The 24,737-nt window shown below is 40.0% G+C and overlaps 2 protein-coding genes and 1 long non-coding RNA gene across 6 annotated transcripts in view; 2 read left to right on the forward strand and 1 right to left on the reverse strand.

Annotated features, from left to right (window-relative positions):
* RFC1 (replication factor C subunit 1) overlaps positions 1 to 13,354 on the forward strand; it is a gene marked incomplete at its 5' end in the record, with an annotated part of 77,449 nt that extends 64,095 nt beyond the window's left edge. Inside the window, 10 exons of the mRNA XM_086407336.1 lie at positions 637 to 728; positions 914 to 1,051; positions 1,197 to 1,292; positions 1,416 to 1,514; positions 5,592 to 5,746; positions 5,873 to 5,990; positions 7,359 to 7,504; positions 9,352 to 9,565; positions 10,774 to 10,965; positions 11,967 to 13,354. Of these exons, the coding sequence (XP_086263462.1) occupies positions 637 to 728; positions 914 to 1,051; positions 1,197 to 1,292; positions 1,416 to 1,514; positions 5,592 to 5,746; positions 5,873 to 5,990; positions 7,359 to 7,504; positions 9,352 to 9,565; positions 10,774 to 10,965; positions 11,967 to 12,050 (1,334 nt within the window). The remainder of the gene's footprint in view (positions 1 to 636; positions 729 to 913; positions 1,052 to 1,196; positions 1,293 to 1,415; positions 1,515 to 5,591; positions 5,747 to 5,872; positions 5,991 to 7,358; positions 7,505 to 9,351; positions 9,566 to 10,773; positions 10,966 to 11,966) is intronic.
* On the forward strand, positions 13,319 to 24,621 carry LOC147370796 (uncharacterized). The gene is made up of 3 exons (XR_015165461.1): positions 13,319 to 13,449; positions 21,109 to 21,190; positions 24,372 to 24,621. It is a non-coding gene; the product is annotated as an uncharacterized LOC147370796 (long non-coding RNA).
* The window catches only part of WDR19 (WD repeat domain 19), a 78,665-nt gene continuing 68,721 nt past the window's right edge, over positions 14,794 to 24,737 (reverse strand). For 3 of the 4 annotated variants that reach the window (XM_086406080.1, XM_086406078.1, XM_086406081.1), the window contains 4 exons: positions 23,130 to 23,253; positions 21,672 to 21,748; positions 21,215 to 21,339; positions 14,794 to 15,107 (listed from right to left, as the gene is read on the reverse strand). In XM_086406080.1, the coding sequence (XP_086262206.1) occupies positions 21,228 to 21,339; positions 21,672 to 21,748; positions 23,130 to 23,253 (313 nt within the window). In that variant the 3' untranslated portion in view covers positions 14,794 to 15,107; positions 21,215 to 21,227. Of the gene's footprint in view, positions 15,108 to 16,471; positions 16,600 to 21,214; positions 21,340 to 21,671; positions 21,749 to 23,129; positions 23,254 to 24,737 lie in introns of those variants that run through there. The other variant, XM_086406079.1, reaches the window with a different exon arrangement.

Here is a 24,737-nt window from a genome sequence, read left to right on the forward strand (position 1 = left end):
TGTTATACTTGTATATATGCAAAATGATACATACATGTAGGGATCATTTCATATAATTCATAATAGCAAAAGATTGAAGGATCTTCATATTATATCAATGAAAAGTGATTGATTTTTGATATATGTGTAAAATGGAATATTACAGCCTTTAAAAAATGAGGTGTTCTGTATCTACAGATAAGGAACAGAATACCAAGGTGTGTGTGTGTGTGTGTGTATTTTAAAAATAGAAATTCCATTTTATTTTTTTGGCCATGCCATGTGACATGTGAGATTATAGTTCCCTGACCAGGGATCAGACCCATGCCTTCTGCAGTGGAAGTGCTGAGTCTTAACCACTGGCCATCAGGGAAGTCCTGAAGGTGTATATTTTTATGTACACGTTTTTAACGTGTAGGATATCTCTTAAGGGGTACGTCCCTGAGTAAGTTTACATCATTGCCTCTAGAGAGAGAAACTGCATACCCTAGCGGACAGAGGTGGGAGAGAATTTCACTGCTTACTCTTGTGCCTTTTGAATTTTGTATCATGTACCTATGTTATTTATATATATGTGTATATAGTATTTTTTTAAGCAGCAGTGTTTGAACAACAAATTTTTTTTGTCCCATCCCATTGCTTCTCACCATGGGTCAGGTGGAACAGTCCATTCAGTAGGCACGAGGCATGCTCTCATCATGGATGAAGTAGATGGCATGGCTGGCAATGAGGACAGGGGAGGAATTCAGGTAATGAAAGGACTGTATTTCTGTAGTGGTGCTGTTAATTTTTAGGTTTTAAAAAAAATTTGAAGAGCTAATTATAATTATGGCAATTAAGGTATGTTGCTGAGGAGGTTTTAAGACCTAAAATACATACATTTTGTGATCTTTTTTTTAACAAATTATATTTATTTTGCAAATTTGCTTTTCAGGAATTAATTGGCCTGATAAAACATACAAAAATTCCCATTATTTGTATGTGCAATGATAGAAATCATCCCAAGATTCGCTCTTTGGTTCATTATTGTTTTGATCTTCGTTTTCAAAGACCTCGGGTTGAACAGATTAAGGTATGATAATTGGATTTTTTTCTCCATCACACTGTCATGTATATTTTTGGTTCAATTTTTAAAGTACCTGATAAATATTTTAAAATATCTGATTATGTGAATTAAAAAAAATCATTGAAGGTTCATTCTCCCTTGTCAATTTCAGGGTGCTATGATGTCTATTGCATTTAAAGAGGGTCTAAAGATCCCCCCTCCAGCTATGAATGAAATAATTTTGGGAGCTAATCAAGATATCAGACAGGTAAATTAAATATATGTTATATAGCAGTTGACAATTCTTTTCAACTGATGCCTTTAGTGTTTTGGGGACAGGGAGTGGCAGTGTTTTCCTATCTTGATAGTATCTTGCTTGTGATTCTTTTAGGTTTTACACAATCTGAATATGTGGTGTGCACGGAATAAGGCACTAACCTATGACCAGGCCAAGGCTGATTCTCATAGAGCCAAAAAGGACATCAAACTGGTAAAATGAATTTCCATTTCCTACTTTCTTAGCCAAAGCATTTCTTCTCCTATCAGTATTAATCTAATGGAAATAGTTATTACAGTTCATAGAGACATCTGCACAACCTATGGATGTTTATAGTAAATAGATATAGAACTGAAATGGACTGGAGTGGGTGAATTTAACTCAGATGACCATTATATCTACTGCGGGCAGGAATCCCTCAGAAGAAATGGAGTGGCCATCATGGTCAACAAAAGAGTCTGAAATGCAGTACTTGGATGCAATCTCAGAAACGACAGAATGATCTCTGTTCGTTTCCAAGGCAAACCATTCAATATCACAGTAATCCAAGTCTATGCCCCAACCAGTAACGCTGAAGAAGCTGAAGTTGAATGGTTTTATGAAGACCTACAAGACCTTTTAGAACTAACACCCAAAAAAGATGTCCTTTTCATTATAGGGGACTGGAATGCAAAAGTAGGAAGTCAGGAAACACCTGGAGTAACAGGCAAATTTGGCCTTGGAGTACGGAATGAAGCAAGGCAAAGACTAACAGAGTTTTGCCAAGAAAATGCACTGGTCATAACAAACACCCTCTTCCAACAACACAAGAGAAGACTCTATACATGGACATCACCAGATGGTCAACACCGAAATCAGATTGATTATATTCTTTGCAGCCAAAGATGGAGAAGCTCTATACAGTCAGCAAAAACAAGACCAGGAGCTGACTGTGGCTCAGACCATGAACTCCTTATTGCCAAATTCAGACTTAAATAGAAGAAAGTAGGGAAAACCACTAGACCATTAAGGTATGACCTAAATCAAATTCCTTATGATTATACAGTGGAAGTGAGAAATAGATTTAAGGGCCTAGATCTGATAGATAGAGTGCCTGATGAACTATGGAATGAGGTTCATGACATTGTACAGGAGACAGGGATCAAGACCATTCCCATAGAAAAGAAATGCAAAAAAGCAAAATGGCTGTCTGGGGAGGCCTTACAAATAGCTGTGAAAAGAAGAGGAAAGATATATACATCTGAATGCAGAGTTCCAAAGAATAGCAAGAAGAGATAAGAAAGCCTTCTTCAGCGATCAATGCAAAGAAATAGAGGAAAACAACAGAATAGGAAAGACTAGGGATCTCTTCAAGAAAATCAGAGATACCAAAGGAACATCTCATGCAAAGATGAGCTCAGTAAAGGACAGAAATGGTATGGACCTAACAGAAGCAAAAGATATTAAGAAGAGATGGCAAGAATACACAGAAGAACTGTACAAAAAAGATCTTCATGACCCAGATAATCACGATGCTGTGATCACTGACCTAGAGCCAGACATCCTGGAATATGAAGTCAAGTGGGCCTTAGAAAGCATCACTACGAACAAAGCTAGTGGAGGTGATGGAATTCCAGTTGAGCTATTCCAAATCCTGAAAGATGATGCTGTGAAAGTGCTGCACTCAATATGCCAGCAAATTTGGAAAACTCAGCAGTGGCCACAGGACTGGAAAAGGTCAGTGTTCATTCCAATCCCAAAGAAAGGCAATGCCAAAGAATGCTCAAACTACCGCACAATTGCACTCATCTCACATGCTAGTAAAGTAATGCTCAAAATTCTCCAAGCCAGGCTTCAGCAATACGTGAACCGTGAACTTCCTGATGTTCAAGCTGGTTTTAGAAAAGGCAGAGGAACCAGAGATCAAATTGCCAACATCCGCTGGATCATAGAAAAAGCAAGAGAGTTCCAGAAAAACATCTATTTCTGCTTGATTGACTATGCCAAAGCCTTTGACTGTGTGGATCACAATAAACTGTGGAAAATTCTGAAAGAGATGGGAATACCAGACCACCTGATCTGCCTCTTGAGAAATCTGTATGCAGGTCAGGAAGCAACAGTTAGAACTGGACATGGAACAACAGACTGGTTCCAAATAGGAAAAGGAGTATGTCAAGGCTGTATATTGTCACCCTGTTTATTTAACTTATATGCAGAGTACATCATGAGAAACGCTGGACTGGAAGAAACACGAGCTGAAATCAAAATTGCCGGGAGAAATATCAATAACCTCAGATATGCAGATGACACCGCCCTTATGGCAGAAAGTGAAGAGGAACTCAAAAGCCTCTTGATGAAAGTGAAAGTGGAGAGTGAAAAAGTGGGCTTAAAGCTCAACATTCAGAAAATGAAGATCATGGCATCCGGTCCCACCACTTCATGGGAAATAGATGGAGAAACAGTGGAAACAGTGTCAGACTTTGTTTTTCTGGGCTCCAAAATCACTGCAGATGGTGACTGCAGCCATGAAATTAAAAGACGCTTACTCCTTGGAATGAAAGTTATGACCAACCTAGATAGCATATTCAAAAGCAGAGACATTACTTTGCCAACAAAGGTCTGTCTAGTCAAGGCTATGGTTTTTCCTGTGGTCATGTATGGATGTGAGAGTTGGACTGTGAAGAAGGCTCAGCGCTGAAGAATTGATGCTTTTGAACTGTGGTGTTGGAGAAGACTCTTGAGAGTCCCTTGGACTGCAAGGAGACCCAACCAGTCCATTCTGAAGGAGATCAGCCCTGGGATTTCTTTGGAAGGAATGATGCTAAAGCTGAAACTCCAGTACTTTGGCAACCTCATGAGAAGAGTTGACTCATTGGGAAAGACTGATGCTGGGAGGGATTGAGGGCAGGAGGAGAAGGGGACGACAGGATGAGATGGCTGGATGGCATCACTGACTCGATGGATGTGAGTCTGAGTGAATTCTGGGAGTTGGTAATGGACAGGGAGGCCTGGCATGCTGCAATTCATGGGGTTGCAAAGAGTCGGACACGACTGAGCGACTGATCTGATCTGATCTGATCTAATAGCTGCTAATAGCTTTTCCAGAGTCCCTTGTGTATGGGTTTCAGGTTTTGAATGGTTTTGAAACTTCAGAATAATCTTGTTTCAAATAGTTTATAGTTGACCTCTCTGAGACTAGAGGTCTACATAAATTGAGATTTCCTAGGTATGTCCTGTCCCCAGACTTGTGTAATGTCCCCTACTATCAATATCCCCTATAGGAGTGTTACATTTGTTATAACTGATGAACCTACACTGACATATCATTGTCACCCAAAGTCCATAGTTTAACATTAGGGTTTGCTCTTGGTTTTATATGTTCTGTGAAATTTGACAATGTGTAATGGCTTGTATCCTGAAGAAGGCAATGGCACCCCACTCCAGTACTCTTGCCTGGAAAATACCATGGACGGAGGAGCCTGGTGGGCTGCAGTCCATGGGGTCCCTAAGAGTTGGGCATGACTGAGTGACTTCACTTTGACTTTTCACTTTCATGCATTGGAGAAGGAAATGGCAACCCACTCCAGTGTTCTTGCCTGGAGAATCCCAGGGATGGGGGAGCCTGGTGAGCTGCCATCTATGGGGTCACACAGAGTCGGACATGACTGAAGCGACTTAGCAGCAATGGCTTGTATCCACCATTGTAGTATTGCACAGAATACTTTGACTGCCCTAAAAATCCTCTTTGCTTTGCCTCTTCGTCCCTCACTTCTCCCAACCCCTGGTAACCACTAGTCTTTTTTACCGTTTCTATAGTTTCAGGTTTTTCGGAATGTCATACGATTGGAACCATATAGCATGTCACCTTTTTAGATTGGCTCCTTTCACTTAGTAGTATCCATTTAAGGCTTCTCCATATCCTCTCATGGCTTTATAACTCTTTTTTCTTTAGTGCTGAATGGCAGTACAGTGTTTGGATATACCATAGTTTATCCATTCATTCACCTGTTGAAGGATGTCTTGATTACTTCCAGGTTTTGGCAGTTTTGAATAAAACTGCTATAAGCATTCATGTGCAGGTTATTTAGGTTATTTTGTGTTTTCAGTTCATTTAGGTAAATATCAAGGAGCACACGTTCTGGATGGGATGATAAAGTTTTGTAAGGTCTGCCTTCCAAAGTGCCTGTAACGTCTTGCATTCCTGCCAGCAGTGAAATGGAGTTTCTGTTGCCCCACATCTTAGCCTGCGCTTGATGTTGTCAGTGTTTTGGATGTCGGCTGTTCTACTAGCTGTGTCCCTCTCTCTTTCAGGGCCCGTTTGATGTTGCCCGGAAAGTGTTTGTAAGTGGAGAGGAGACTGCTCATATGTCACTTATGGACAAATCAGACCTCTTCTTCCATGATTATTCAATAGCACCCCTCTTTGTCCAGGAGAACTACATACACGTGAAGCCCGTGGCTGCAGGGTGAGTGTTCAGAGGTAGCGAGGAGTTAGGATCGGCACCCTCGCAGCCCCACGAAGGCCAGGTGCCCTGGGAGGGAGGGTGTGGAGTGTGGACAGTGGTGTAACCCAGACTGGTGTATTCCTGCAGGGGTGACATGAAAAAGCACTTGATGCTTTTAAGCAGAGCAGCAGACAGCATATGTGATGGTGACCTAGTGGACCGTCACATCCGGAATAAGCAAAACTGGAGTCTTCTGCCCACACAGGTAAGCATAGGGCTCCCCTTAAAGTGCAGACTCTGCTTTAGTTAGAACGAAAATAGCTTTTAGCTCTTATAATTATTTGAATACCAGATAAACATTTAAACTTTTAATGGCAAAAATACAGTCTTTTATAAAGTATCCTGTGGTCACTATTCTGTTTCTTAATCTAGCCTTACTTTTCAATGTTTTTTTATAAACGGACATATGGAATAGGAAAGTTAGATTTTGGTCCTAACTAAGATATGAATCTAGTTTCATTTGCTTTCTTTTATCTTAAGAATCCTTTTCTTTTTTGTCATTGTTGGCTTTCCCATATTGTTACTAAGTAGCTTATTCTTGAAGAAATTCTGCAGGGGCAGGTCCGTAGCCACTTTTCTGATACATGAATTCTGATTTTCTTTAATTTCCTTGCTACAGAGGCAGTTTTATATTGATTACTTTATGTAGGTTGATATCTTTTACTCAAACAGAATTCTGCAAACTTTCATTGTTAAGACTGTTATTTGCTCTTGAGTTTTGTATATTTAATAATTGACCTGAGTAACAAGCAAGGGACTTCTGGAAGGTCTACTCTTCTTTTAAAGATATCTTTTTATTTTGTTTTAGAAGTGTTCCTTTTTCTCTGTACCTAATAATTATAACTGTGAGGATTTATCCTAAAGAAATAATGCTAAACACAGCAAGAATTTAATGTGCAAAAATACTCCCTAAAGCATTAATTTTGATAGCAAGAAATGGGAGAAAATCTCTATGGTCAGCAATAGGAGCCTGATTAACTATGGTAAATCCTCTTGATGGTATGTTTATGCAGCCTTTAAAATTGTAAAGATGATCTAATATAAAGAATACTAATGACAGAAAATTGTTAAAGCAGGGTAGAAAATTTATGTATAATTCCAGCCTTAAAAAAGTTAGAAACTGTGGCTATAAAAGATAACCAAGGATGCCTATTAAAAAAAAGAACTTTCCTCAAGTCCCAGTTTACTTATTTCTCTAATTATTAGATTTTCCATGCTTTGATTGACCTGGGTCTGTCAATATATATTTTTTAAGACACTCGTTATCCCTCTTAAAATCTTTTCCGTGACATTGACCTGAAGTAGCTGGTGTGTGTGTTGAGACCAGCTGGCTGAGGAGGCTAGGTCGGTGAGATGACCTCTGAGGGCCATGACATGTTTTGGTCCAAGGCATTTACAGCAATCAGTTGTTTCCTCAAGTTGAAGCTTCCCGTATCAGCAAATCAGACAGAGGGAAAGGGCACAGGGGACAGTGTTGCCTCACTTTCCAGAGACGGCTTAGAAGCCAGCAGCTGCTAAAGCAGCAGCTTAGTACTGGATTTAACTTGTGGACTGCAATTAATTTTTTTTTTAGGCCATTTATGCCAGTGTTCTTCCTGGAGAGTTAATGAGGGGGTACATGACCCAGTTTCCTACCTTCCCAAGTTGGTTGGGGAAGTACTCATCTATGGGCAAACACGATCGTACTGTTCAGGACCTGGCTTTGCATATGAGTCTCAGGTAAGCGGTATTACTCCATGCTCGACATTTTAAAATCAGGGTACTATATTTAGCCTTTATCTAATAATGACACCATGAGTCACAAAGATTTGTGTTTTAGTTTTGATTTTATTACTAATTAGATAAATGATCATGGATAAGTTCATGGCCCTGAGTTTTATTATCTATAATTAGTGTAACACTTGCTTTATTACTTAAAAGGATACTTTGGAAAATAAAGCCAGATGGTAGATGTGCCATAATGTTAAGTTTTAAAACTATATAAATCTGAGATAGTGCTATTATTTGTTGTTATTGTGAGTATGTCTATTACCAGGAGGCATACATAATGTCTTGGTCTCCAAAATACTTAATAGGAGAAAGAGAACTATTTAAATAGATGAACTACTTTTTGCTTCCTATGCTAATAGTAAACTGACCTGGTCATTTGGGGTAGGGGATACAGTTTAGCATATCACAGAATGTATATACTCACATAATTGAAAACCAGTCTCCTTAGAGGAGTTTAAGAAGTTCAAAAATTCTTGTTATTTGGTAAAATTCTGTTACAGTTTAGAAACTTAGAAAATGTATGTGCACACAAATATTAGGTGAACTTTCAGTTCAGTTCAGTTGTTCAGTTGTGTCCGACTCTTTGCGACCTCGTGAATCGCAGCACGCCAGGCCTCCCTCTCCATCACCATCTTCTGGAGTTTACCCAAACTCATGTCCATCGAGTCAGTGATGCCATCCAGCCATCTCATCCTCTGTCGTCCCCTTCTCCTCCTGCCCCCAATCCCTCCCAGCATCAGAGTCTTTTCCAATGAGTCAACTGTTCGCATGAGGTGGCCAAAGTACTGGAGTTTCAGCTTTAGCATCATTCCTTCCAAAGAACACCCAGGACTGATCTCCTTTAGAATGGACTGGTTGGATCTCCTTGCAGTCCAAGGGGCTCTCGAGTCTTCTCCAGCACCACAGTTCAAAAGCATCAATTCTTCAAAGCTCAGCTTTCTTCACAGTCCAACTCTCACATCCATATATGACCACTGGATAAACCATAGCCTTGACTAGACAGAACTTTAGGGATTCATTTTTAACCACGAAGAACTACTTGAATAATTGCATTTTCCTTTCTGGTCCCTGAAGAGAATATTAGTCTACTGTTAACTTTTATCTAAAACTGAACCAAGACACGCCTTTCTTTTGTTCCTATAGAATTCTGCTTCCTACTATTTTCCTTCTTCATAGCCTGTGGTATGGGTTTTTGTTTTACCACCCTGTATTAGTTTTCTATTGCTGCTGTAACAAATTACCAAAACTTAATGTCTTAACACGAATTTATTCTCATCTTGAGATGGTAAAGTTACCCTGGATTATCGGGATAGGCCCAATGTAATTGTTAAATGTTTTTACCAAAAAAAAAAAAAAAAAGAGTGGTGGGGGAAGGCAGCAGTTAGGCAGAGATCTGAAGATGCTGCTCTTCCTCTGCTGACTTGAAGATGGAAGAAGGGACTGTGACCCAAGAGACGTAGGTGGCCTCCAGAAGCGGGAAAGGGCTCGTTCCCACCTCTTCTCATTAATAAGGCTGAAGGCCTGCAGCTCAGCTCTTTTCCTGTTCTCTGCCCGTTGCTTTTTAAAGATGAAGCGTCAGTTTGCCCAGGTGTGCCTCTCTGATGCTTCCACTGTGTTTGTGTAGATACACTAACGTGTATCCATCAGCCTAGTGGGGTAAGTGCTAAGCTTTCCCTACTCCAGCTATTAATTAGTAAGCCTTCCTTTGAGCTTTACTAAAAGTGGATTAAATTCTAGCAAAATGTGAGCTGGTGGTAGTTTGCCAGTGACTACATTTGTATCTCTTTTGTTTTAAGAACTTACTCCAGCAAAAGGACAGTAAACATGGATTATCTGTCACATATAAGAGATGCACTTGTACAGCCCTTGGCCTCACAAGGGATAGAAGGAGTACAGGATGTTGTTGCTCTTATGGACGCATATTATTTGATGAAAGATGACTTCGAGAATATTATGGAAATTAGCAGCTGGGGAGGCAGACCTAGTCTGTTCTCTAAACTGGATCCCAAGGTAAACTATGTACTCCACTGGTTTTCCAACACTTTATAATTACCATATACAGGAGTATTTCAGAAATGTTTTAGATGCTTTCAAAAGTTTTTTTTTTTTCTTAAATGCTTTTTGCTTATGGTCTGCACTTTCCAAAGACACTATTTGAGTACAATATTAAGAGTAGACTTTGGAATTTGACTTTGTAATTTATAGTTTTATCTTTGCTTTATGCTAAATGGGAAAGCACGATGTGAAATCTGAGGAGCAAATATATTAATAAATGTATTCTTTATAAGGATGGGCAGATGAGCCTGGGGGAGTAACAGACACACAGACTTCTTATAATGAGCATGAAAAAACTAAAGTGACGTGAATTTGTGATATCTAAGACCTCACCTGGTGCCTTTTTATTTGGTGCTGTTCCGGAAGTTATATTCTCTGTGACTTGCCTTCTCTAGAACTTTGACTTGACTATGGGAATGACTATAGGTAAATTCTCACAAGAGCATTTATCCATTGTTAGAATTTTTGCACTAATTCAGCAGTTAGGTTTAGAAGCTTGAAGTTAAGGCTTTTCAAGTTACATAGTATTTTGAAATAACCTGTTTTTGTGGGAAATGTAATTTATATATTCTGTGGTAATTAAAGGCCACCTTTAGTCTGTACTTTATTGTAAATCTTTTTTGATTTGTTGGTTTACTGATCAACTTTGTCACTTTGTAGAACTGCAGAGAGCACTGAATAGAAAAAAATGATGGCTTAAAATGATTATTAGAAATCTGCCTAATGTTCCCAAATACTGATTCTTATTTTAAAAAAAAATTTATTAAAGATAGTTGATTTACAGTTTTTTACAAAATACATTTATTTATTTGGCTGTGCCAAGTCTTTATCGCGGCATGTGGGATCTGTTCCCTGACCAGGGGTTGACTCTGGCCCGTGCGCTGGGAGTTCAGAGTCTTAGTCACCGGACCACCAGGGAAGTCCCTGATGTAAAATGTTGGATTCTTACTTTTTGTCGTGGGCTCTATTAAGAATGTCATGAAAAATATGGAACGTCTTCATAGAAAAATGCATAGAGATAGACTTGCATGTACTTGCAGGCATATTTTACAAACAATTTCAAGGGGTTCCTAGGGTCTCTCAAAGCCTCTAGGCCTACAGAGTTTAAAGGGGTTGTTTGACACTTGAAGTTTTAAAAACCTTCCTCTATTCCTTTTGTGTAGGTGAAAGCAGCCTTCACAAGAGCTTACAATAAAGAAGTCCACCTCACTCCGTATTCACTCCAGGCAGTGAAGACACACAGACACAGCACAGGCCCATCTCTGGATTCTGAATACAATGAAGAGTTAAATGAAGATGACTCTCAGTCTGATGAGAAAGACCAGGACACTTTGGAAACTGACGCTATGATCAAGGTACTATTTTAATAACCAACAGGAGAAGCCATGATACTCCCTCAAAACAGGTTCCCTTGTGTGTAACTTGCCTTTTGAAATTATTCAGAGCCTGTTTAGCAGGTAGCAGAGGAAGCTGAGAAAAAGTTTTTTTGTTCATCACAGTTCCAAGGGTAAAGAAAGTATAGATTTCGTTTTTATAAACAGCTTCTTATAAGGGTGTAGGAGCCTGATAGTAAGAAACTAGGCCATCATATTGATGGTCATATTCTCTGTTGGAGAAAGGACTGTTTTGTTTTGTTTTGTTTTCCGCTCTTGGTGTGTGCTTTACGCACAGACACATTTTCACAGCATAATTAAGAAAAGCATTTTTAATGAAACTATTCCTCCCTTCTGTTGTTTTTTTGCTATGGCTATTGAACTGCCTATAGAAACTTCTCAGAGCAAAACATCCTCATTTTTTCCTAGGAAAGGTTAAAATCATTTATGGTGTCGGCCCACTGTTTACCATGGGCCAAGGCAAAGGAAATCTAGTTTGTGTCTTCTTCTGTCCTTGGTGTGGGCGCGTTTGTCATTGTGCCCCTCGATTCTGTTGTGTATGGTAGGGGTGGGCAGTGGCCTCTCCAGTGTGGCTCTCACTAGTCTTGTTTAGACACACCACTCCGTCCCCTGCTCAGAAACTGAAAGAAAAGACAATTCTTCACGAAAGCATTACTGTGTGTGTAAATGATCTCTTGCTTGTTTTGTCTTTCCTAAGTATATCTATACCTGAAGTCTAAGAAACTGCATATTGGGGAACATATTCTAGTTCTAGAGGCTAAATAGCTTTTCAGTAGTTTAAAGGCCACACGCCTAGCCAGTTGTTGTTAGTAAGCACATCAAGGGTAGCCGCAGTTCAGGATATAGGCGTTTGCAACCTTGCTTCTTTATTAAGTTGCAGATAAAGATTTGATTTATTGTAGAGATGAACTAACCCATAAACACAAATGCTAACTATTTTGTGCATCTTTCCCTCCCAACAGAAAAAGACAAAATCTTCAAAGCCTTCAAAATCAGAAAAAGATAAGGAGTCCAGAAAAGGAAAAGGAAAAAGTTCAAAGAAATGAAACTCTTTCACTGTTGACAGCTACTTTTTGCTTACCCTGCTGACCAGTCTCAGCTGGTCTTAGAGATTACCTTGTTTTCCCAGAGGAACCATGTTCTAGTGTAATGGGACAGCCTCGTGGTCTCATTGCAAATAAACGGTGGTACAGCTAGAAGAATGTAACCAGTAGGCTGATGTACACCTCTTATAGAGGTTATTAGGACTGCGTAGGTCCTCCACTGTCCCTGTCAGCCTAACAAGATTGTACTTCAAGATGACTGTATAATCAGAATTAGAAGCTGCATGTGGGCTTTGGAGTCAGATTTTTAGCTAACAGCGATATGTCTGGGAGCAGAGGTAGTAAGGCGGCTTTTGTAGGCTTACGAGTTTATCCTAATGGCCATTATGGGACCAATCCCGACTTTTTAAAAAGCATAGTTACTATAATGTGGTGAACTTTTGTAAATAAATCATAATACAAAATAATCACCACCTAGAACTGGGTTTTCTTTGTACATTGTCAAATATCTTGCCAAATATAAACTTAGGAATAAAAATGTTTCACAGGCTACATGTACAGATTCTTAAGATTGTTATCTTGTACAGTAAAATATTATGTTGGTATATTTTTCCTTACTAATTTGCAGATGATTGGATACAAAAGCTAACTATATTCCTACTAACCTCTTGTGTAAAACATGTAACTTTTGCAGCTGAAGAGTCAAACTCTAATTCCAAACACCGTTCCCCTGTGAAAGTCAACCACACACACCTCTGCTGTGAACAGAATTTCATGGAGAGGCCTCTTTGTTATTATTAGAGGGTATTGTGGCTGCAAAAGGATTGTCAGACATTCCTAACTTTCCAGAGTTTCATCAGGTTCAAACCAGCAAGGCCTAGGCTGGCTCAGACTCTTCTCTGCCTCTGGTTTGGGACAAAACGCGCACAGGCTTTTGTTGACTTTGTCCTTGGGAGAGCCAGTTCCGTCCTCACAGGCTCACAGCCCTGCTGGGACATTCGATTGTACCTGCGGCTGCGCTTGTTGAGGAGCCTTGAGGCTGTGGAACCAGCCTGGGGTTTGGGTGTCTAGCGATTATTTAATCTTGTCAGTAAATGCTCAGAGGTACGTGCTACTTCTGTGAGGAATGTGTTAAAAGGAATGTAAAATCTGGAATCTGTTCCCAGCCTTTAGGGAACTGATTGTCTCTCTCACCTCTATAACAAGATTAAGTCTTGAGACATTTAAAATGTATTTACCAGTGTGAAAAACATCTTCCATGTAGATTAAGTTCATTATGGGAATAAAATGTTTCCTTAAGCCTTTGCCTACTGAGCCATGCCCCTCTTTTTGTTAAAGCCCTGCTTGAAACTTCTGCTTCAGTGGACTTCCTTGGTTGATGACCGCCCCCCTCACCAGCGGGGTGAGCATACATTTCTTATGCATATTCTTCTATCACTTTTGGATATGCAAGTTGTGCCTGTTAACTTGCTCTGTGCTCCCCAGGAAAAAGACTGTAATTGTGATCGCCTTGCACCCAGGTCAGCAGGTGTGTCCTTTACGTGTTCAATAGGATTTGGAGCAACCAGCAAATCCTTATTGGAGCCACTGGAGGCCACACATCATCCTTGCAGCATACTTTCTTTTTTTGAGATCCATTGAATCTTGGCTATTTGGTAGTCTGTAAGAAACGACTAGTTTATTACTACTACTACTTTATCCTTCATCTTTTAAGTTTTGGCAGTCTTTTATTTGCAGCAACATTATCGGGCCTCTTGAAGTTACTAACAAGGAGTATACTGGTGTATCGGAGAAGGCAATGGCACCCCACTCCAGTACTCTCGCCTGGAAAATCCCATGGACGGAGGAGCCTGGTGGGCTGCAGTCCATGGGGTCGCTAAGGTCGGGCATGATTGAGCGACTTCACTTTCACTTTTCACTTTCATGCATTGGAAAAGGAAATGGCAACCCACTCCAGTGTTCTTGCCTGGAGAATCCCAGGGACGGGGGAGCCTGGTGGGCTGCCGTCTCTGGGGTCGCACAGAGTCGGACACGACTGAAGCGACTCAGCAGCAGCAGCAGCAGCAGCAGCATACTGGTGTGTGTATTGGGAAGAGTATCTTCCTATATAAGTTTTGGTACAGTTAAGTTCATTAGTGAATGTCTAAGCCCCTTATGGGTAGGTTTAATGATAATGACTTGTATCACTTAGTAAGTAAGGCCAAGGCCTCTAGCCAGCCTTTGGGAGGAAAAAAAGAGATTATAAAGCTGGAGGTATTCATATGGATACCTGGTGCTGTAAAACGTCATTGGCACTTTGGTTTCTACCCTAGGCTCGTAGGTACCTCTGTAATGCTCGGGATGCTGGTGGCTACCCTGTAAAATCGTATCATCTGATACATTCAGAGGTAGGCTACATGACCTTGGTACTTTGGTTTTGGATGGCAAGGAAGTATATACTCACCTGTATAGTATGTGGGGTACTATACTATGGGGAAGGAACCCTCAGGGACACCTTGGGGAAGATACTGAATGATGTACATCTCTAGCGGATGTCAAATGATTTAACTTTTGACAGGAATTCTGTGCTACATAGTATAATGACTCAGGAAACATAAGCTTATAGTTTCACTCATTCTTTCAAATATTGATTTTACTGATTTTTTGATGTTTTTATTCTAGGACTGATTCTGCTAAATAGCCTTGATTTGTGTAAGCCTCTCACTTTAAACTTTTTTTCTGTGTTTAAATACAGGAAAACATTACAAATATTTAATCAGTTTATTTTAAAGGGGATATTTCAAAATATAAAATATATCAAAAAGCTGAATATTTACAATTATGTCATAGGTTACTATTAACAGTACAGAGCACTGAATGTGTAAGACTCAGAAGAGGAAATATACAAAGTATAAAAAAAATAGCATGTTATATATCACTGTCACTCTACAGAAGTTGAAAGTGGTGACCTGGAGATGTGACCTTATTTTTTCTGTATCCAGGAAGGAACCATCCTTAATCTGCTAGGGGCAGAAACACAGCCTCTTGTGGAAAAATGCTATCTTCTCAGGATCATTATACCTAAAAAGGCCAAAAAAATAAATAAATAAACCCCATATGCTTTTATAAAGGTTTCAAATAATAAACTGGCATTTAGTAATAAAAAAAAAGCTAAGCATGATATTTTGCGCATTTCTGGAATGTGAAGCAGGATCACTACATGTAGGTGAGAAATTTTCAGTCTGTAATTAGTACTGAGTTTCAGTCTTGTCCTTTCAGTTGATAAAATTGTATGGGCAGGTTGTTGAACCTCTGTTATAAAGTGAGGATCATGTTGACAACAGCCACCTTACTGAGAAGAATGAGGAAATGCAAAGTTAGTGCTCAGCAGCTCAACCCAAAGAGACCCATGCCAAGACACATTACAATTAAACTGCCAGAAGTTAAAGACAAGGAAAGAATCTTAAACGCAGCAAAAGATAGCTTGTTATGTACAAGGGAACCTCCTCCCCATAAGAACATCAGCAGATTTTTCAGGAGAAGCTTTGACAACATCAGGCCATTCTCTTCTAGCCTGTAAAGTGCTGAAAGAATAAAACTGCCCGTCAAGAATAGTTTATCCGGCAAAGCCATCCTTCAGAACTAAAGGAGAGAGAAAGAATTTTCCAGACAAGGAAAAGCTAAAGAGGTTCATCACCACTAGACTGGCCTTATAGAAATGTTAAAGGGACTTCTTTAAGCTGAAATGCAAGGGCACTACTTAATAATAGGGAGATATATGAAATTGTAAATCTCAATGGTAAAAGTAAATATAAATGCAGACTAATGAAAGATACTTACAACTAGTGTGAAAGTTAAACGAGTAAAAATAATAATGTTTTATTATATCCATTAAGTGAATATGTATATAAACTATTCTATAGATACCCTTCTCATAATGCAAAGGTTTTATAACTACAGTAATTTGTTAATGATACATAAGGTTCAGTTCAATTGCTTGGTTGTGTCTGACTCTGTGACCCCATGAACCACAGCATGCCAGGCCTCCCTGTCCATCACCAACTCCCGGAGTTTACTCAAACCCATGTCCATTGAGTTGGTGATGCCATCCAACCATCTCATTCTCTGAGGTCAGGAGGAGAAGGGGACGACAATCTTTCCCAGCATCAGGGTCTTTTCAAATGAGTCAGTTCTTGGCATCAGGTGGCCAAAGTATTAGAGTTTCAGCTTCAACATCAGTCCTTCCAGTGAACACCCAGGACTGATCTCCTTTAGGATGGACTGGTTGGATCTCCTTGCAGTCCAAGGGACTCTCAAGAGACAAAGATATAAACTGTGATGCCAGAAACAGAATGTGGATAAAGAGAGTAAAAATGCATTTGAACTTAAGTTGTTATCAGCTTCAAATAGACTGTTGCATTTTATGTAAGTCTTATGGTATCCACTCCAGTGTTCTTGTCTGGAGAATCCCAGGGACGGGGGAACCTGGTGGGCTGCTGTCTATGGGGTCGCACAGAGTTGGACACGACTGAAGTGACTTAGCAGCAGCAGCATGGTATCCACAAAGCAAAACCTATAGCAGACAAAAGAATCTGAGCATACAACTACAGAAAACTGTCAAATCACAAAAGGAGAGAAAGGAGCAAGAACAAAGGAATAACAGCCAGAAAACAAAGCGGTAGTAAGTCCGTATCTATCAGTAACTATTTAACTATAAATTCTCTGATCAAAAGAGAATAGATTAAAACCAAGATCCATCTGTAGGCAGCCTACTACTAGACTCCACTCTAAGGACACACAGACTGGAATGGAAAAAGATAGGGAAATCAAAAGAAATAGCTGGAATAGCTATACTTAGACACAGTAGACTTTAAAACAAAGACTGTAATAAAGGACAAAGAAGGCTATTATATACCGATAAAGGGATCAGTCCACAAGAGGATATAACATTTGTAAATATAAAGCAAATACTAACGTATCTCAAGGGAGAAGGAGCAATACCATAATGGTAGGGGACTTCACTACCCCACTTTCATCAGTGAATAAATCTTCCTTTGACAGAAAATCAGTAAGTAAACATTGGTCTTAAATGATGTGTTTGACCAGATGGACTAAACAAGCATAAGTCATCAGATCACATTCAGGCCATGAAACAAGTCTTAATAAATTTAGAAGACTGAAATCATATCAAACATCTTTTCTGACCACAGAAATACAAAACTAGAAATCAATTTCAAGAAAACTGGAAAATGTACACATATGTAGAAATTAAAACATACTACTCAGCAACCACTGAGGTCACGGAAGAAATCAAGAAGAAAAAAAAATCTTGAAAATGGCAATACCGTTGGCCCTTCATATCTGTGGGTTCTGTATTCACAGATCCAACCAACCATGGATCAAAAAAATTCAGGAGAAGTACCAAAAAGTTCCAAAAGCCAAAATGTGAACTTGCCACATGCTGGTAGCTTTTTATATAGCATTTACATTGTATTCAGTTATATAAGTAGAGGTGATTTAAAGTGTATGGGAAGAGGTGCATAGGTATATGCAAATACTACAGCACTGTAAATGAGGGACTTCAGCGTCCATGGGTGTCGGTATCCACTAGGGGTCCTAGAACCAATCCCCAAGAATACTGAGGGACAGCTATACAGCAAACCAAATCTTACGGGATGCAACAAAAACACTTCTGAAAAGACACTCATAACGATAAATACCTACATTAAGAAACAAGAATGATCTCAAATAGATCAGCCTAACTTAAGGAGCTAAATGAACAAGCTAAGCCCAAAGTTAGTGGAAGGAAATTTCAAAGAGCAGAAATAAATGTAGACTTAAAAGACAATAGAAAAGTTCAGTGAAACTAATAGCTGTTTTTTATTTCTCAAAAGATAATAAACCTTTAGCTAGACTCACCAAGAAAAAAAGGGGACTCAGAAATGAAGGAAGGGATATGATATTCAATAACATGGAAATATAAAAGATTATAACAGACTTATATGAAACACTATAAGGCCAGCAAAATGCACAACTTAGAAGAAATGGATAAATTCCTAGAAACACACAACCTTGTTAAGACTGAATTGTGAGGAAATTAAAAAAAAAAAAAATAGGCCAATTAGTGTAAAGGAGATTGAATCAGTAATAAAAAAATCTAGGACCAGATGGCTTCACTGGTGAATTCTACCAAGCATCTAAAGAATTACCTTCTCAAACTTTTCCAAACTCATTTTATGAGGCCAGCATTACTTTTGATACCAAAACCAGACAAGGAAACTACAAAAAAGAAAATTACAGGCCAGTATCTCTAAACATAGTTGCAAAAGCCCTCAACAAAATATATGTGGTGTATATCTTGTGTATATACATATACAAAAGAAGGCAATACTGCTGTTTGCAACAACGTGGATGGACCTGAAGGGCATTATGCTAAATGAAATAAGAGACAGGTAACTGTACTATCTACTTACGAAAAGTGAAGTTGCTCAGTCGTGTGTGACTCTTTGGGACCCCATGGACTGTAGCCCACCAGGCTCCTCTGTCCAAGGGATTTTCCAGGCAAGAATACTGGAGTGGGGTGCCGTTTCTTCCTCCAGGGATCTTCCCAACTTAGGGATTGAACCTGGGTCTCCTGCACTGCAGGCAGACTCTTTACTGTCTGAACTACCAGGGAATCCCCGTCTCACTTATATGTGTAGTTAAAAAAACCCCACTGAACTCGCAGATGCAGAACAAATTGTTGGTTGCCAGAGGCCCAGGGTGGTGGGTAGGCAGAATGAACATGGCTGAAAGGTATAAAATTCTGGTTACAAATAAACCCCAGGGATGTAATGTACAGCATGGTGATTATAAGTTAACAATACTATATATCTGGAAGTTGCTAAGAGAGTAGATATTAAAAGTTCTCAAAAAAAAAACCTGTTAACTGTTTAGTGATGGATGTTAATTACTGTGGTAATCATTTCATAATATAAAATCATTATGTTGTATGCCTAAAACTAATACAAGATGATTAATTATACCTCAAAAAGTTGAGATATTAAATATATATTAAGATGCTAAATATGTGATAATATGTTATGTAGCAACAGAAAAATAAATGGATCCCAATCATAATTTGAGCAAGCTTTTAAAACAGAATCTGACAAGCTGATTCTAAAATTTTATAGAGAAATAGAAAAGTAAGAGTAGTCAAAACAATCTTGGAAAAGATGACAAAGTTGTAGGATACACAATACTTGGCTTTAAGATGTATTATAAAGTCACAGTAATCAAGACAGTGTAGTATAAACATAGGGGACATACATACTGAAAACCCAGCTGATTTTCAATAAAGGCATGCAAGCAGTTCAATGAGGAAAGACTTTTCAACAAATGCTGTTGGAAGAGTAGATATCTACTTGAGGCGGAAAGAAATCTCAATCCCTACCTCACACTGTAAACAAAAATAACTTCAGGATGGATCACAGACCTAACACAGGTGAATATGCACCTGACTTCCAAGTAGGGAAATATTTTCTTAGACACAGAAAGTCATAACAATAAGATAAATTGCTAAGATATAGTTCATCAAAATCAAAATCTTCTGCTCATCAGAAGACCACTAAAATAAATGTATAACGGATTCACTTTGCTGTACACCTGAAACTAATACAACATTGTAAATCAACTCTTAGATAATACATAAATTAAGAAAAGGAATTGGGAAGCCACAGTGGGAGAAAATATCTGCAAAATAAATTTGATGAAGACATATCTAGAACATACAAATAAAGAACTTACATAATAAGACAGTCATCTGGTAATAATAGTAAAGGAACAGCCTTTTCAACAAATGGTGCTGAGACATCTGGTCATCCACGTGCAGAAGAAGGAATCGGGGTCCCTACCTCACATCATACACAAAAATAGATTGAAGACATAAATGTAAGAGCAATAACTGTAAAACTCTTAGAAGGAAGTGTAACTGTAAAACCCTTGTGGTCCAGGATTAAGCAGTGGCTTCCTAGACATGACACCAAGCAACCAAAGGAGAAAAAACAGATAAATTGAACTTCATCAAAATAAAAACTTGAGTACATTAAAGGATACTATCTAGAAGGTATGTGCAAGTCACGTATCTGATAAAGGACTTGTACCTAGAATATATTAAGGATTCTTATAACTCAATGAAAAGATGAAATACCCAGTTAAAAAATAGGCAAATGATTTGAACAGTTCTCTAAAGATATTCAAGTGGCCAACAAGCTCATGGAAAGATGCTCAACATTATTATCATTAGGGAAATGCAAATCAAACCACAGTGAGATACCACCTCACACCTACTAGGATGCCTGTAATCAAGAAGGCAGACAACAAGTGTTGGTGAGGATGAGGGGAAAATAGAACTCTATGCTGCTGGCAGGAATATGAGAGACTGCAGGTCCTGCAGAGAAAGCAGTTTGGAGTCCAAGGACAGCGAAAGGCCAGTGGGGCTGCAATAAGTAGACGAAGAGGCTGGGGCCTCTTTGTCTTTTCACTTGCAATCAAAAGCTCCACCTGTGGAGGGGAGCCGGATACACTGGAGGCAGGCTGAAAGGACCTGACCATGGACCGGGTGACTGGGGGTATCGATTTCCATCCTGATCAGCTGGTTGGATGGAGCTGCAGTTTACCCAGGGAGTAAAGGAATGCAAGAACAGGCTTTGTGAAAAACAAGCAGAGCTTTTGGCTTCCTAGCTAGAGACTGCATTTCCCTGCCTCCCCTGCAGTGTGTGTGGCCACATGAATAGGTTCTTCCCAGTGGAGACTGGAAGGGTTATGTGCTGCTTCTATGCAACAAAAATGAAACTTGGGAAGAAAAATGGGAATTTTTCAGGTCTCTGGAAACAAAAATTTTTACAATTACTCTCCTGAGTTACAAACTAAAACAACCTCCATTTTAACAGCTAGCTATAGTTTTAATGAACTGGTTAAAAAGAAACCCATGTGACTTGATAAAATACATTCTGGTTGGAATCCATGACGCTGTTCGGTCAAATAACCTTTGTCACCATGGAGACTGTACAACCTGTCTTAGTTTGTTGTTCAAATCTGACAGGTTCCATGATGCACAAAAAGGAACCAATGGCAGAACACACTGTAAAGCCGTGTGTGCCCTGTGGACCCCGTGCCCTGAGAAGGTGAGTGGATGACCTGGTACTTACTTGCACATGCCGCTCACTGCTCCACTTCTGTCCGCAGGTACTGGGTACAGTCAGAGGTTTTTTTCAGTTGATCCAAGTTTAATCTTTCTGAACACATAGGACATGTGCTTTCAGTGCTTAACATGCTGTTTGGGGAGGGAAAGGCAGAGTAGATTAAATGTATAATATTCCTTTACCTTTGGGTTATTGTGATATGAAAAACAGCTGTTCCTTTCTATGTCTTAGTACACGTTCATCACACAACTTAAGAATTAGGAACATTCAAGTCTTAGGCAGTAGTCCCTTTAAGGAAAATGTTCTCAAAAGTCATAGAAGATTCTCCCAAGAAGACAATTTGAGTCTTTAGAGATTTTTAGGAACATGAACAAATAGAGAGACCTCAGTAGAAACTGGCTGAATAAAAGGTCTATTTTTTTGATAATAAGTCTGTATGACTAAGTGAAATGATACAACTTACACCTTGAATTCTGAGTACAGAGCAGGGAAGTCACAATGTGGACACACCGCCCAGTCATCCTTCAACATATGTCGACCCTGGAAACAGCACATTGGAGAGTAAAACTCATCTTTATTCAAATTTCCCGTTACTCAATTACAATACATGGTTACAGTTAAAAGCCAAACCTCTAAATCATGATATAATAATAATAATAGGTGGGTAATTGATTAAGAAGAAATGACATCAAAAGGACTAAAGCCAGATTTTATCAAATTTGTGTATAAAAGAATAATCTTCAGTATTGTGACATTACCGAAATTTATTTTCCTTTAAAATAAAGCTTATATTAGTCTAGTGATGAACAAACATTTTAATATTTTCTAATAATAGGTCTTAGTTTTAAATAGATGGGGACAACAGTGGAAACAGTGGCTGACTTTAGTTTTCTGGCTCCAAAATCACTGCAGATGGTGATTGCAGCCATGAAATTAAAAGACGCTTACTCCTTGGAAGCAAAGTTATGACCAACCTAGACAGCTTATTAAAAAGCAGAGACATTACTTTGTCAACAAAGGTCCATCTAGTCAAGGCTATGGTTTTTCCAGTGGTCATGTATGGATATGAGAGTTGGACTGTGAGGAAAGCTGAGCGCCAAAGAATTGATGCTTTTGAACTGTAGTGCTGGAGAAGACTCTTGAGAGTCCCTTGGACTGCAAGGAGATCCAACCAGTCCATTCTAAAGGAGATCAGCCCTGAGTGTTCATTGGTAGGACTGATTTTGAAGCTTAAACTCCAGTATTTTGGCCACCTGATGCGAAGAGCTGACTCACTGGAAAAGACTCTGATGCTGGGAAAGATTGAGGGCAGGAAGAGAAGGGGACTACAGAGGATGAGATGGTTGGATGGTATCACCAACTCAATGGACATGGGTTTGGGTGGACTTGAGTTCATGATGGACAATGAGGCCTGGCGTGCTGCAGTTCATGCGGTCGCAAAGAGTCGGACATGACTGAGCGACTGAACTGAATAATAGGTCTTAATATTAAAGTTTATAATAAAAACCACCACTTAAGTGCTACAGCATGCCAGGTATTAAATTAAGGCTTCATATGCATTCTCTGGTCAACCTACAGTTCATCTCAATAGACAAGAGATTATGATGGAGGGACCTAGTGAGGTAAAAAGCAAATCGCACCAGGTTATACAGCCCGTACGTGGCACAAAGAAGATCTAAGCCCAGGACCACCTGATATCCAACTCTGGGCTCTCCTGCTCTGCAGGGCCTCGTACTTACTTAGGTTATTATATGCCTTGAACACAACTTTCAGCTTTATTGATCATACAATTATATGCTAAATGTTGCAGGAAATTTGAGAGGTAAGATTTTGGAAGGAAAGAAAGTGTTAACACATCAAGTATTCAAGCAGGCTATAGATTATATATATGCAAAGAAAGGGAAATGATAAAGAAACTTACTGTTGCAATGCAATATGGGATGTTATTTTTGCACCCAGGACAGAGGAGTTCACACTCTGGGAGAAGAAATTCGCAGAAGGGACATGGGGTTGTGGCCTCTTCTGTCTCTGATGTATCAGGTCTCCTGTGAGGAAGAATCACATGAAATGCACCTGTTTCTTCATGATGGTCTTGAGACTATAGAGATACAAACTAGAGACTGTGGGCCCATGCTCCAGCCCAGCGAGGAGCAAGAGGAATGAGCATGGCTCAGACCATAGCATTACATGGGCCACCTCTGCTGGGGGGGTGGGTAGAGGCCACAGCACAGTATGTGCAGAAAGCATGGCTGGGTCTGGCTGTATCGCGTCTCCCAGATCACTGGAGCAGTGAGCCCGCCACTTCGCTTTGTGTACTGAAGTGGTAAAGGCTGTCAGGGCTGCGCAACACAACTTTTCATGCTGGCGGCAGTGTTCTAATTGCGTGCTCACCAATATGGTAGCTAGGAGCCACACAGAGCTCTGAGCGCTTGGAATGTGGGTAGTGTGAGAAACTTTTAAATTTTATCCACTTTTCAATGTAAATAGCCGTATGTGCCAGTGGCTACCACAGTAGACCGCACAGCTATAGAGCACTCATGCGTGGGGCGAGATCCAGTGCCTCCCCAAACTGGCACGCAGGCTGGTGTCGCACGAATCTGGGGGTCAGTGTGCTCCAGCATTTTCTCCCCACTTCATTTCCCATGCTGGCAGGCATGCTCGGTCATGATGATTTGGTCTGAAGCTACTTAGGCTTATTGGCTTTAAAAAAAAAAACGGGAGTGGTCCATGTAGCCCTATCCAGGTGAGAGTTCCCTACCATGAGCCCAGCTGGCAGTCAGTAGTACTTGGTTTCCCTTTGCTGTTACTGGCGTAGCCATGGCCCTTGGCTGACATAGGAGTTCTGGGTCAGCACGCAGGTACACCTGAGTTCCCTGGTCAAAATCGGACCAACAGGCGCCCCAGATGTCATCACTGCAGACCTGGTAGTACAGAATTACCACATGATTGCTACTGCCTTCTCCTTTTGTGAAGATGAGTGGTACTTTCCCCTGGTTTTCCTGTAGAAAGTCAGATCACTGGACTGCTTTCTGAAGCGGGGCTGTGACTTGTGTGCCTTTCGAGCTACACGCAGTTTGGAAATGAACCCTTGGCAATAGGCTGTGTCATCACCAAGTTGCTTACACTGAGAAGCACTCACTCTTTGTCCTTCCATGGCCGACAGTGTTTGCTGCCTCCCTAACAGCCATCCTGGCCAGCAGAGCTTTGTTTTTACTCAGCAATATGCTTCAGAGCTAGAGGGAGCCACGCAGCAGAGGACTAGCCAGTAAGAGGTAAATGCCATGTCCTTGCTAACTAACAAGGCAAAAACCTTCTCGTCTTTTGATTTCCCTACTTTCTTCCTGCCTGGAACAGGGTACGTGATGTCAGACAACCACAGCTGTGCAGCTGTGAGGCGGGGACTTTTTTTGTCCTCGGTGACAAGCAGGACACAGAGATACCAGCCTGGGACTGTGTGAGTCAGACAAATCCTGACTTACTCAGGTCGTCGCTGGGTTTCCTGCTCCTGGTGGCTGAGTACAAGCCTAAC

The sequence above is a fragment of the Bos grunniens genome, chromosome 6 (assembly GCF_055505025.1).
Source record: "Bos grunniens cultivar Pamir isolate PY7600 chromosome 6, Bosgru_T2T1.0, whole genome shotgun sequence".
Lineage (NCBI taxonomy): Eukaryota > Metazoa > Chordata > Mammalia > Artiodactyla > Bovidae > Bos > Bos grunniens.